The 14,111-nt window shown below is 43.0% G+C and overlaps 2 protein-coding genes across 2 annotated transcripts; one reads left to right on the top strand and one right to left on the bottom strand.

Annotated features, from left to right (window-relative positions):
* Positions 1-1,930: 1,930 nt before the first annotated feature.
* Positions 1,931-3,058, bottom strand: LOC143908556 (uncharacterized). Its single transcript, XM_077426247.1, has one exon. The coding sequence runs from the start codon at positions 3,053-3,055 to the stop codon at positions 1,931-1,933; it is 1,125 nt and encodes a 374-aa protein (XP_077282373.1). The 5' UTR covers positions 3,056-3,058.
* A 567-nt stretch (positions 3,059-3,625) lies between these two features.
* LOC143908557 (uncharacterized) lies at positions 3,626-4,729 on the top strand. Its single transcript, XM_077426248.1, has 2 exons — positions 3,626-3,744; positions 3,815-4,729. Exons 1-2 carry the CDS (start codon positions 3,677-3,679, stop codon positions 4,386-4,388), a joined length of 642 nt encoding a protein of 213 aa, XP_077282374.1. The 5' UTR covers positions 3,626-3,676; the 3' UTR covers positions 4,389-4,729.
* Positions 4,730-14,111: the final 9,382 nt, after the last annotated feature.

The raw sequence follows: 14,111 nt of genomic DNA, 5'->3' as shown, positions 1-14,111 counted from the left end.
TTCGAACCTGGAACCTCCCTCATTCCGTGTAGGGCGTCGTACCAATTCGACCACCGAGGCATGTGGTAATATTTATCGCAATAACCGGTTAATAATAGTTTGAAACGTCTTTCTCAGGCGACGTGAATAAATAATAATAAGAAAAATAGGATCGTATAACGAACATTAGAATCAAAAGCCATGCGATCCAAGCTTAGGTCTTTGAAAGCCTTATATTAGTTTCTGTATACATATATGTCTATATATATACATATAATTTTTCCAACGAACTGCGCGCCGATTATTTGTCGGACTTAAAACACAGTAATTGTTAGAATTAAAAACCCTTCCCTCCCCGGAATTAAATCGACTCGATTTAATTATCTAAAAACTGTAAAGAAATTTATTGCGAAAAATATTACCTCAGCCAGGGTTCGAACCTGGAACCTCCCTCATTCCGTGTAGGGCGTCGTACCAATTCGACCACCGAGGCATGTGGTAATATTTATCGCAATAACCGGTTAATAATAGTTTGAAACGTCTTTCTCAGGCGACGTGAATAAATAATAATAAGAGAAATAGGATCGTATAACGAACATTAGAATCAAAAGCCATGCGATCCAAGCTTAGGTCTTTGAAAGCCTTATATTAGTTTCTGTATACATATATGTCTATATATATACATATAATTTTTCCAACGAACTGCGCGCCGATTATTTGTCGGACTTAAAACACAGTAATTGTTAGAATTAAAAACCCTTCCTTCCCCGGAATTAAATCGACTCGATTTAATTATCTAAAAACTGTAAAACTGTAAATAATAATAAGAGAAATAGGATCGTATAACGAAGGATCCGACATCGAAGGATCAAAAAGCGACGTCGCTATGAACGCTTGGCCGCCACAAGTCAGTTATCCCTGTGGTAACTTTTCTGACACCTCTTGCTGAAAACTCTTCAAGCCAAAAGGATCGATAGGCCGTGCTTTCGCAGTCTCTATGCGTACTGAACATCGAGATCAAGCCAGCTTCTGCCCTTTTACTCTACACGAGGTTTCTGTCCTCGCTGAGCTGGCCTTAGGACTTTTTCGCAATAAATTTCTTTACAGTTTTTAGATAATTAAATCGAGTCGATTTAATTCCGGGGAGGGAAGGGTTTTTAATTCTAACAATTACTGTGTTTTAAGTCCGACAAATAATCGGCGCGCAGTTCGTTGGAAAAATTATATGTATATATATAGACATATATGTATACAGAAACTAATATAAAGCTTTCAAAGACCTAAGCTTGGATCGCATGGCTTTTGATTCTAATGTTTATAATTTAAGTTACAATTCGAATGCGCGGGACCTCTGTATCGACCGGTCAGGTGACAATGGTCGCGTACTCGCACGTCGTCTGGCTCGAACGGTTCTTCGCACACGTGGCAGTGCGTTGCGCTGTTAAACTTTTCCCACTCGTCTCGCGTGAAATCTGCCATGGGTACATTAGTGGACAAAATGGTCTTTACGTCGTGAGCTAAACGTCTTAGCTCCTCGGCGAACCACGCGACGCAATCCTTATCGCGACGAAACCGATACATAGATAACGACTCGTCGTACGAGCAACGCACGTAGTACCCTATGCTAAACACGCGATGATGTTGATATGTGTACCTGGACGTTTCCGGATCCGCTTCCATCTTCTCCAGGGTACACTCCAGGTCGGCGTATACGACAAACGGAACTCGTTCCTTCCTGTTGTGATTTTTAAAGGCCAACCACTTGTCGTTATCGCTCGGTAACTTGATCGCGCAGTCATTCATCTCCTGACAGTCGACGGTGTGGGCAGCCAATTTCTCGTTAGAGCTGAAGTAGTGCAAACATCTGCCAAAAAATAAACGCAAATATTATAAATATTTTTTTAGACACAAAATATTCTATATATTATTAAAAAAAACTATAGTTCGGTACTTATCGATCGCAAAAGTATTTCCTGTGCTCTTTTTTACTGATTTGCGAGCTCACGAGGCGGGACAGGTTCTTGATCCACGCAAAATGTCCCACGTTGTCGTTATGCACGTACAGCAGATTTACGTGTCTGTCCATCTTTCGGTCAGTAATACGTATTGGTAGGATTACAAGTTCCTTGTTTTTTTTCTCGATGCTGTACACGTTGATGGAGATATTGTTGTGATTTTCAAATTTTTTAATTTGATCCAACGTCATTGGAAACTCAATGTCCGTAAGATCTAGCACCGACGTGTAATGTGGATACGACAATTCCAGATCTGCGTGTCTCTCGGCTGGATGTAGAGCAGCCGTCACTGACCATGCGAAACATGCATTGTCCATTGATCGCACGTTTATCACCGCCTTCTTCTTTTTAATTTCTTGCGGTATTTCCACAAAACACCCCGCGTGCAATGGATTGTATTTGTTCACGTTCACCATTAAATTGAGTATACGCGACAACGCCCATCCGCTATCACGTTCCTGGAATTCCTCCAGCTTTGCTAAGGTAGGCTCGATGACGTGTTGCTTGTACCACTCGTGCAGATTGGACTCACGAAAGATTTCATAGTTTCTCGTTGCGATACTTTTATTCGCGCGTTTGTCACCCGCAACAAATTCACCATTAAACACTGTGTTAATTTTTACATTGTCATGTCGTTGCATGACGTTCTGCACACGATCGAGTACAATTTCTCCCGCATCTTTGAGAAATTGACGAGGGTCGATGTGTTTGGAATTTATCACCGCACCAGTCAATATACGGCTTTCAAAAGCCGTATCTATCTCGCGCCATCTGAGTCCTGTCGCACTCGCACTGTATCCCGCACCCACATGCACGAAACGTTGACGTACCGAGTCTTTCAGACCTTCGAGTCTTGCGATACATGCGACCAATGACTGTTTGAGGCCGATCGATAATCGCGGTCGTTTAATTCGGCTTTGTTCTTCCAATGATTCGATAAACTCGTCACATCGTTGCTCCCACGCGGCAAAGTCTTCCCTCGAATTTAACAGGGTGGGTTGCTCCAACAACTCTTGCTCCATGTTATTGCACGATTTTCTTGCTAACGCCATTTGTTGCATTCGCGACTTCCAGTTCTCGACTATTGAGCGTATTCTCTAGATTCGTCATTTTATATTCTACTAATGATGCATCGTTTGCTTATCGTATCTAATTTCATCTCAGCAGCCGTACATCGGCGCTATTTGCAAAATTTGCAGTTTTGCACGTGTTCGATGAAATCATCGCGAGACATGTCGCGACATGTTCTTCAAAACAATAACGCTCCATTGAATTATGCGAAATTGCAAATTTTGCAGTTTTGCACGTGTTCGATGAAATCATCGCGAGACACGTCGCGACATGTTCTTAAAAACAATAACGCTCCATTGGCTTATCCGAAATTGCAATATTTGCAGTTTTGCATGTGTTCGATGAAATCATCGTGAGACACGTATGCTCTTGAAAAAAATCATATTTGATGCCCGATGAGGTGATCTCATCACGAATGTTCTTGACAAAGATATCACATTTAACGTATATGTGGATTGTGGTGGTGGTCACCATGCAGCAGCCGTACATTGGCGCTATTTTTGCAAAATTTGCAGTTTTGGGTATGTATAAATGATCTACGAGGATTCTAGAGCGCAGTCGAGAGTTCGATACGGTTCGAGTAAGTTTGCAATAAACAGCCTCCAGATACGATGAACACTCACGGTGCGAACTACTACGTTCCGATTCAAGACGAAACGTGTGAGAAACAGCACAATAAGTAAGTACCGCTAATTTTCATATATACTTGTGCAAAAAACTTTTATGAACATATAATTGTATTTTTTCAGTTTTGATAAACCCCGCTACACGCCGCGTATTTTGGGAAGAAGATTTGCCTTGACGTCAACAGCGTATAAATTTTTGGATATCGGAATCAGCGCGGGACCTTTGTCCTCTGTGGATATACTTATTGGCGATAACCGAGGCAATCGGATAATTCTGCCACATGCAACGTGGGTGACATTCATCGAAAAACATGCAGATATACAGCGACTCGTGCAGTCATCGGCACCATCATCGCTAACGTTTCGCGATCTGGAGCTTGTTAAAATACGTGACGCAGATATTGTAAAATTGACGTCATGCGGCACCAGCTTGTACATGAAACCGTCAACAGTACTCTTTCTGTTCGAACTAGAACATTGCGTCGAGAACGTGTATTTTCAACTATCTCAAAATGTTCACGGCATAAGTAAAAAATTCAAACAGTTTGTAACAACTTTACGTCAAAATTGTATCACCGATAAATGTAACGCAGTTACAATCTTGCGTAAAATTTATGATGAAAATTCGATTATTGATTGCGAACTGTTGGCTTACGCTTTGGATACTATTGTGTATAATGCGCTACATGACAAATAAATGTATATAATATGGTAAAAAATAATTTCTTTTTTTATTTACCGTTCCCTTTTGTTAAGCTGTCTTCGTTTATTGTTTACTTAAATGTATAATTATAAATTAAATATTAAGATCTGAACGATTAAATATTGTTGGCGTCGAAAAGATACTCAATCGTGAGCGAGAACGCGCGAACGGGAGAGAGAGAGACCGCGCGAACGAGAAGACGCGCGCGACCGGGGGACGGGGGAAACATCTTCGAGAGGGAGATAACGCGAGCGGGAGCGTGTGACGTCACGCGGACTCCGCGGCGCGGCGAAACGCTGACCCCCTTGCCACGCTCCGCGGCGAAAACGCGGTCGCCCCGCGGCGCCGGAAAACGCGGACCTCTCGCCCCGCGGCGCCGAAAAACGTGGACCCCTTGCCCCGCGGCGCTGGAAAACACGGCGCCCGAAAAACGCGGTTCCCCCTCACCCTCCCCCCGCGGCGCCCAAGAACGCGGTTCCCCCCTCCCTTTACCCCGCGGCGCCCAAGAACGCGGTTCCTCCTCCCCCTACCCGCGGCGCATGAAAAAACGCGGTTCCCCCTCCCCTCCCCGCGGTTTCCCCCCCGCCCGCGGTTCCCCCCCGCCCGCGGTTCCCCCCGCCTCTCACCCAACCTCATTGCTCCATGGTTAAAACCGGCCTAGCTTACCTACTAATATTTGTTAACATTTCAAGATAACTTAACAAAATATAGTAAAGCGATACCAATTCCAAACCAAAAAGCAAGTACAGTAAGTAAGCAATTTGTGACAAAAATTGTCTTAGAGCATGGAATTCCAGAAAAAATTCTGACCGATCAAGGCACGAATTTTTTGAGCGAGATATTCAAAAACACCTGTAAACTCTTGAAGATAAACAAAATTCAAACTACCGCGTATCATCCCGAAAGCAACGGAGCACTCAAAAGATCCCACCGAACATTAGCAGAATACCTGCGACACTACATAAACGAGGACCAAACGGATTGGGATGAGTGGATACCGTTTGCGATATTTGCATATAATACAACGCCGCACACAGCGACGGGGTTTACACCGTTTGAGCTAGTATACGGTCACCAAGCTGAATTACCGACAGCACTGACAAAACCACCTAAACTCACGTATAACTATGATAATTACGCACAAGAGTTACGGGAAAGATTAAGAGCGACCAACAAAGTTGCCAGGGAACACGTACAAGAAGAAAAGATTAAAGCGAAAAAAACAGTATGATACAAAGACTAAAGAAACCAGTTTTCGTGTAGGTGACAGAGTACTCATGCACGACGAAACGTTACGACGAGGACGTTCAAAGAAACTTGAATCTCTATGGACAGGACCGTACACAATTATCGAAAAGAATTCAGATGTTAATTATACTATAAAGAAAGGAAGAAAAATAATGCGCCTACATGTAAACAAATTAAAAATTTTTATAGAAGAATAAAAAAAAGGGAGAGAGAGAAAGAAATGCACCCTGAAACAAAATGTCTTTGTTACAGAATACTCGCGTGCTGGAGAGGGCAAGCATTAGCCCAAGCAGAAAAAACGGAACCACATTATAAACTCCAACAATTCCAATATCACCCAGGGATGTATTACGAGAAGCTTGGAAGAATGCACTATTCCCGGAAGACATGGAAATTAGTCATTAAATTTGATTTAACAACGCTAAATCGAAGACACAAGCAAATTGAAAAATATCTATAGGAAGCAAGAATCACATGCGACAATAAGATTTCACAATTACTGCATAAGGAAACGTGCCTCACCTTTGAAAATATCGCAAGAAGAGAATTAGACTATTTAACAAAAATCCTCACGCAGATCAACACAATATGCAAAACGTCGACAGACTCAAGGAGGGGATTAGTGGACGGAATAGGTTCAATAGCAAAATCACTGTTCGGAACGATGGATGCAAACGATGAAAAGCGCATCAACGAGAAATTGCAACTGTTGGGAAACAATCAACAAACATTACACCACGTAATGCAGAATCAGATCAAAGTGATGAATGCCACCATAGGGCATATTGAGAAATTAGAAGGCATAATGGAACGAAATCGCAATCTATTAGAAAAACAATTTACAGATTACCTTAATAAGGACGAAATGAAAGAACATTTTGAAATTTGCATAGCGGTAATCACAGATCTAATCCGCGACGTCGAGAACATACTTGAATATTTGGCATGCATAAGAAAGGGAACAATGCATCCGAAATTAATGCCAATAGAGGATATCACCTGGCAGTTGAAAGAAGCAAGTCAGCAATTGCCACCGGGATCATATTTCCCGTTTAGAGTCCACCTCGAAGACTGATTTACGATTGAAAAACACACGACAATAAAGGCATTCTACAAGAATAATCAAATATATACCTTTTTCCCCTAATCACACCACCGATCTACGATATAATGAGCGTTATTGAATTTCCTGTGCTCACGCGCAAGAATACACTCACATCAGTAAGAGTCGACAATAAAATAATAGCAGTAGACAAAGAAAGAGTGACCTACATGCTTTTAGATGAAGATTATCTGGCAAAGTGTACTTCTACCAATCTACAGTACGTATGCACACAAAATACACCAGTATATCGTATAGATGGAAACGCACCGTGCGAGATACAAATGTATGTTCAACAGCAACATTACTACAAAATGTGCAAATTCAGACACACTGTTACAACACAAACAAAGTGGATTTCATTACGACGACCACACGATTGGCTGTATTTAACAGTAACTAAACAGCCAATACTTATACAATGTAATGAACACGAGGAGAAGCAGATAATCAACAACACTGGCAAAATTACGCTGGAAAAAAAGTGTAAACTAATGACAACCGATATGACAGTACAAGCTGAAGAGACAATATACGAGACAGATATAGAGACATATTTACCCGAAGTAAATATTTCGCTTACATATGACCATGAAACGATCACATTACAGAACGAGACAACGGACGATTTAACTCAGCATCGAGCTGAATTGACAGAATTAAAAACACAAATACAAAAAATGAATACTGACCTAGAGGACGACGACCGAAATTTTTACGTCCAAAAACAATTCATATACCCAATGACAGCGAGCGGTATAATTACATTAGCCATAGTAAGCACTGTAATATACGTATTAATAAAAAAGAAAAAGAACCCACGATCACCATTTACATTATACGACAAAGAAAGAGCATTTCGACCATACGGATTTTCGAAACCAATTTTAAAACGTAGTGTAAGTACTAGGTTCTAATAGAATAGTAAACGATTATACCAAAATATTGTACACGGGTATTATAAAATGTAAAATATATATAAGGAAAAAATATAGAAATGGGTATACAACAAAGTATAAATTAAAGAATATAGCGAAAACTCGCGAACCTTGTTTTCTCTTTTTAACGGGGGAGGGGTATTGTAATCTAAAATTACAACGGGTAATTATTAAATTATTTATAATAAAACTATAGAATAGCCTTTTGAAAGACTTCGAGAAAATTGTCTTTCGAAAGACTTCTCAATTTACGCCGACGCGGACGCGGAAGTTCATCAAGCTTCCGCGTCAATCAAACTATTGCGATATGCATAAGAATGTGCGACAACGCATTTCGACATTCGCGGAACCGCGGAAGTTCATCAAGCTTCCGCGTCAATATTGCGAGATGCATAGGAATGTGCGACAACGCATTTCGACAATTGCGGAACCGCGGGAGTACAGCGAGATTGCGAATGCGCTCGGTCACTGACCGACCTCATTCGGGGGATCGTCGAACCCGGCGAAAAAGCGCCGACAGGGCATAACTCAAAACAATATAAGGGACCGTCGAAGAAGCCGCGACGGAGAGTAATACCCCGGAGACTCTGCCCGTGACCGTTCTCGTAAGTCGTGTCGTGAAAGTCTACATTATAACGAAGCGCGTGCGAGTTATAGTAATTGTGAAAAGCAAATACAAGTGTAAGTTAGTGAGTGTAAAAGGGGCGCTGAAATAAAGCTCCAGTATAAAGTAAAAAGAAGTGAAGTTCATTTAACAACGCCTACACCTTGTTCCACCGGCGAATCCGAGCTCTTCCTAGTCTGCACGCCTGTGCCTACCGAGTTCCAACTTGTAAGGTCAAAAGATCCCGAAAATAATAAACGTTTTGCCGTAAACCGTCACCAACCGGCGACGCGGCACAACAATGTACACCAATAGGTCGTCCCACGCATTGACGGGACGATCGAGATTCTTTAAAGCGGCGAGAGAAGCGGATACATTGTCTTGAAGTCGTTTCAATTTATTAACGGTTTCAGTTTTCATGTGCGGCAAGTTGGCGAACGCGTGAATGTGTGTGAATAATTGCGTTACGGTTGTCGTACTCGACCAGAAGTTGCCACGCGGCCTCGTAATTCGCATTCAAAAACTTGACATTGTTAATCAACAACGAAGCCTCGCCGGCGAGGCTCGCTTTCAGATAATGCAGCTTTTGAGTGTTTGACAAAGATTCATTTTTTGCTACGAGGGACTCAAAGATTCCGCGAAAATTTTCCCATTCCGGGAAAGCGCCAAAAATGTCGGAAGCGAGATACGAGGCAAATGCATTGACATTCCAAAGGGCGCGTCACGATAAGATGATTCGTTACCTCGATACGGATCGCTCGGTGCGTCGTTCGTTAATTTACCGATGACCTCGTGAAGGTGGTCTGCCGCGTCGAAGTAGGCTTCCTCTGCGGCAAGAAATTCTTCTTGTTGAAAGTAGGGGATTGACTTCTTCTCCTCCGCTATAGCCGTTTGCCGAATCTAGACGTAGAGGGCTTGGATCTGGTCCCAGAGCGCCTCCAAATTCGTAAGTCTCCCTTTCGTCTTAAGGAGGATGACCTGAGCCTTGGCCAATTTCTTGAAGTTAGTCAGCGACCGCTTGAGGGTGGCAATCGTATCGCCTTGGGCGATGAGTAGGTTCTTGAGATCCAGCCAGAGACATGTTAGCGAGATATCTGGATCTTGTATAGACAACAAGCTGACACCTGTGTGTCAATCTGATCGAAGAGCGAATACGCTCTTGCACGACTACGCGGCGAGCAGGAGAAACGCTGGGTGGCAATCATGGCGGAGAAAGATATGCGCTGCTCTAATGAGCTGAAGATCCGAGTTCAAATCCGACCGAAAATCGTCGGTTTCTATTTGATCGCCACCTCTCGGAAGAGTTAATGGCAACCCGTCGAGAATCTCCAAGAAAGCAGAAGAGAGGCCTCGGATTTTATACAGGCCGAACTTCAGGAAGCCATGGCTTGATCTTGAGCTATAGTGTCGTTGAAAAAGAAGAAAAATTCGATAAATTTCTCAAAAAAGGAAAAAGGTGATACATCAGCAGATGAAGAAAGCGGCGATGAGGATTTTCAATCAATTCCGATAGGTAATATTTTTTTTCACCAGTTTAAAATTAATGCTGCACCTACACTATTACTAAAAATGAAACCAAAATTAATTATATTACGATTCGATTTATATATTATATTATGTATGTATAACATTACAATTTCTAGATCCTGATGAAGAATCTGCCGCAACATCTCAGGTGTTGTGCATATACGCTCAATCTTTGTGTCACGAGCGATACCATAAAAGCTATCAACAGCTTTCCATCGCTATTATCAGTGCATGAACAGGCAATGGCCAAATGTACGGTGTTATGGAGATTCGTCGGACGTCCAAAGTCTGCAGAAATACTAATGGACATATTAGGTCATACGTTGAGCAGGCCAGGTGAAACTATGTGGAATTCATTGTATGATTCTCTGCGTCAAATTGTAAAAATTCGTGAAAAGTGTCGCTCCTGTGGCTGAAGCTCTAGATATTCTGCAAGAGGAAAATAATGTATATTACAGAATTGTTTTCCCTTGCCTTTTTGCATTACGTAAAAAAATACAAGCTTTACAAAACAAGGAGTTGAAATATTGTAGACCACTATCGGATGCTCTTTTGGAAAGTGTCAAAAGACGATTTAAAGATTTCTTTGACATGTGTGCGGTATCAGCACAAAATACTGCAATTGCCACATAGTCATATCCAAAGTTCAGAAATCGATGGCTGTCATGCATCGGCCTTGAATCAGTTCAGATACTATCACTTTTTAAAAAAGCAGTTGCAGCAGAGAGTAATTGTGTAGAAGCTTCCGAAAAAGAAACGGATCCGTTTGACGATTACTTTGATTTTGCGATGGAATCACAATCAGCAGCTTGCGGAGATTCATGTACGATAAATATGGTATTTTCAAAATATTTAAGTGACAGTACTCGAGAAGTTTAAATGCTCAAATCTTATCCAGCAATAAAAAAAGTATTTGTGCGTTATAATACACCACTGCCGTCCTCTGCCCCCGTTGAACGATTATTTTCCTACGCTACCATGACAAATGTTCCAAAAAGTAGTAAGCTGTCAGATAAAATGTTCAAAATAAAAGTTGTTTTAAGGGGATGCTAAAGCCGTCCAAATTACCGACAATTCATTTCAAAGCTCTCATTTTGAAACGGCTTTACAGATCGCAAAATCCTTTTACAGGAGTAAAGTAGAGGTATTAATGAAGGGTGGGATTGTCAAATAATTAGTAATAATTGAAAATAATTTTAAAATTCTGTCACCTCATAACCTTATTTTCTAATATAAACAGTTGTATACGTAATATGTACGAAATTAAACTTTCCCACCCTTCAGATGGGGCCCGATTTTCTATCTACAAACGTATGCGTAAACTCTGCTCTAACAGAAAAGCTGCAAGCTTATTGGCTAAAAACTGTGCGACAGAGCAAATCAGTTTGCAGCCCTTCTGTTAGAGCAGTGTTTGCGCATATGTTTCTCGTTAGAGAATCGGGCCCATGTGGTACAGATATCTCGTTAGGCAATTTTACATTTTTTTTCAATTATTACAAATTATTTTACAATCCCACCCTTCATTAGTACCTAAACTTTACTCCTGTAAAAGGATTTTGCAATCTATGAAGCCGTTTCAAAGAACGAGCTTTGACAGATATGTCGTACAGATGCTTCGTTAGACAAGGACAGATATCTCTCGTATTATTATTCCTTTCTCTATGTATATAATTTGCATGCACCCATTTATTCCTCTCTCTCTCTCTCTCTCTCTCTCTCTCTCTCTCTCTCTCTCTCTCTCTCTCTCTCTCTCTCTCTGTAAGTACAATCAGGTGTCTGTGTTCTTCGCTCCTGCTTACAGTACATATTTTTGCTGTCGTAAGTGGCCTCCGGGCCGTTTTGTTACAGGTATAAGCGGGTCTTTTGTTGCTTGTCGCATGCTGTAACCATTTTTCGTGGTACTGTCACCTAAGTCGTGGAATCTATGCGATAAGTATTTCTGCGAATCCTAACCAAATTCTGAAAGTCATCATTTTGGAAGGACGTTGACCCTTGATGCGCATGCCTGCTATCTAAATCTACTCTTTTCTACACCTTATTGTTGGAGTGTGCATGCTGTGGGGTGGCACTGCGATCCACGTGCGCTCTGTTGTTCGGCGAGCTAATACTGTTCTCTGCGATTCGATTGGCTGACCTGTGTGCGATACTGCTCTCTGCAATTTGATTGGCCGACCTGCGTGCGATCGATTTTGAGTGTCGATCGATAGTCGACAGTCGATACCAGTGGGAATTCTCGGAGCGGGTTGGCTGCGCCTATGCAGCGCACGTGTAGCAGGTGTGCCAAAACTATTGCCGGCTCGGCGGAATCGTGTGCGGAGTGCCGGCGTGTGTTTCACCCGGGCTGCGTAAAAGCGTATCTCGTCACTAGGGCGGCCAGTGATTGCTGTAAGACGGGGCTGTCGACCATGCCGCTTACGCCTAGGGATGAGCATGGATCTCGCGGCACTGCATCTCCGGGTGCGGGGGGTATCGCCCCCCCCTGGCGCGCAATCGTCAACGGATGCATTGTTGCAGTCGATCCTGCGGAAGCTCGAAGAATCTGACAAAAAGTTCACGGCTAGGTTTGACGAGTCCGATAGGAGGATCACTGCTTTCATCGAGCATCAGGAGTCCGTGAATGCTGACTTTGCACGTAAACTTGATCAATTACCCGTTCTTGTAAAATCTGTATCTGATCAAGGAGAGAGAATTGCGGCGTTGGAGGCTGGAGGCGTGCATTTGTGTGGCTCTCAGCAGTCGGGCCACGGTTCGTCTGCGGCATCGCGTGTCTCTCGAACGTCTGACATCATAATCTCGGGCATTCCAGGCTACTTTACGGAAAAGTCGAGTGAGCTTGTTAAAAGCGTTTTTCTTGCCCTCGATATTGCTCGACTTTGAGCGGACGTTCTTGAGACTCGTGATGTCGTGGCGGGCGGGTCTGCGGCGCTTGGCGACGGGCCGGCCTCCTCTTCTGTCCCCGATTCTCATGGCCGCGGCGCGAAAAAATCAATCATTGTTGTACTCAAGTCGCGTGAGGTTCGCGACTATATTCTGCGGGTCATGCGTCGGAGGAGTGGCTTATCCATTGAGGAAGTTTTCTTTAAAAACATTCCTGGTAAAATATATATTAACGAACTCCTTCCTACTGACATGTATAAATTGTTGCGCCGGGCCAGAGTCAAGGCTAAGCAATCTGCTTTTAAGTATGTGTGGAGCAGGGACGGCCAAATTTTTGTCCGTAGGGACCAGGGTCAGCCTCCTATACTTATAACTTCTGAGTCCGATCTGGCAGAACTTCACTGACCGGAGGTGGTGGATGCGGGCCCTGGTCCTGCTGTGGCTTCGCGCGGTCGCCTCAGAATTGCTCATTGTAACGCCAGCTCCCTTCCTGCCCATCTCGAGTTTATCCAGGTCTTAACTTCTTTCACATCATTTCTATCTCTGAGACCTGGCTTCACTCACATATTTCGGATGATTTAGTGCGAATCAACGGTTATTATTTGTTACGCGCGGATAGGGAGGGCAGGCGGGGGGGGGTGGCGTGGCGTGTTATATACATGAATCGCTGAGGGCGCGTGTTCTTGCGTCATCGCCTTCCGCCTTCTCGAATGCACCGGAGTACCTTGTTCTTGATATTCGGGATGGCACACGCGAGCCTCTCTTGCTTACCACCATGTATCGTAGACCGAGGAGTAGGAATTTTAATGATTATGTCGATGTGCTAACTCGAGTTTCTCATAGTTATAAAAACATCATTGTTACCGGTGACTTGAACTGTAATCTCCTTACGTCAACATATGAATCAAATCACCTACGTGACATGGTTTCTCAATTGTCTCTTAACATAGTCGAATCGCAGCCGACTTTTCACACTGGTTTCTCTGATTCATGGCTTGACGTCTTTATCGTTGATAGCTTAGACAAGGTATTGTCATTCAGTAAGTCCGATGCTCCCTTCATCAATGGCCATGACCTCATCGAATTAACTTATTCATTCGAGGTTCCGTCGTTCTCAGATAGAACCTTGGTTCGGCGTAGCTATGGGAACTTTCAAGGAGAAGAATTTATTGGAACACTCATCTCCAAATTGTCATCATCGTTTGCGCACGATATAAGCCAAATGAGTGTTGGTGAGGCGGACGTCGACGATTTTTTAAACACCATCATCAATGACTTCACTGCTAGCTTAGATTTGCATGCTCCGATCCGCACTTTTCGTGTGACTCGTCCTTCGGCGCCTTGGCTCACGGACGCCCTTAGGAGTGGAATTAGACATCGGAACCGGCTTTATAATAACGCGCGCAGATCCGGCAATTTGC

This window comes from Temnothorax americanus, unplaced genomic scaffold (assembly GCF_048541705.1).
Source record: "Temnothorax americanus isolate GAGA-0224 unplaced genomic scaffold, ASM4854170v1 Scaffold99, whole genome shotgun sequence".
Classification (NCBI taxonomy): domain Eukaryota; kingdom Metazoa; phylum Arthropoda; class Insecta; order Hymenoptera; family Formicidae; genus Temnothorax; species Temnothorax americanus.
Note: the sequence above shows the minus strand (reverse complement) of the source record. Positions and strands in the feature narration are given on the sequence as shown.

Excerpts from the sequence above, each read along its gene's own strand:
- LOC143908556 (XM_077426247.1), bottom strand. The coding sequence starts at position 3,055 with ATGCAACAAATGGCGTTAGCAAGAAAATCGTGCAATAACATGGAGCAA.
- LOC143908557 (XM_077426248.1), top strand. The coding sequence starts at position 3,677 with ATGAACACTCACGGTGCGAACTACTACGTTCCGATTCAAGACGAAACG. Across the intron at positions 3,745-3,814 it reads TGTGAGAAACAGCACAATAA|TTTTGATAAACCCCGCTACA; the intron begins GTAAGTACCGCT and ends GTATTTTTTCAG.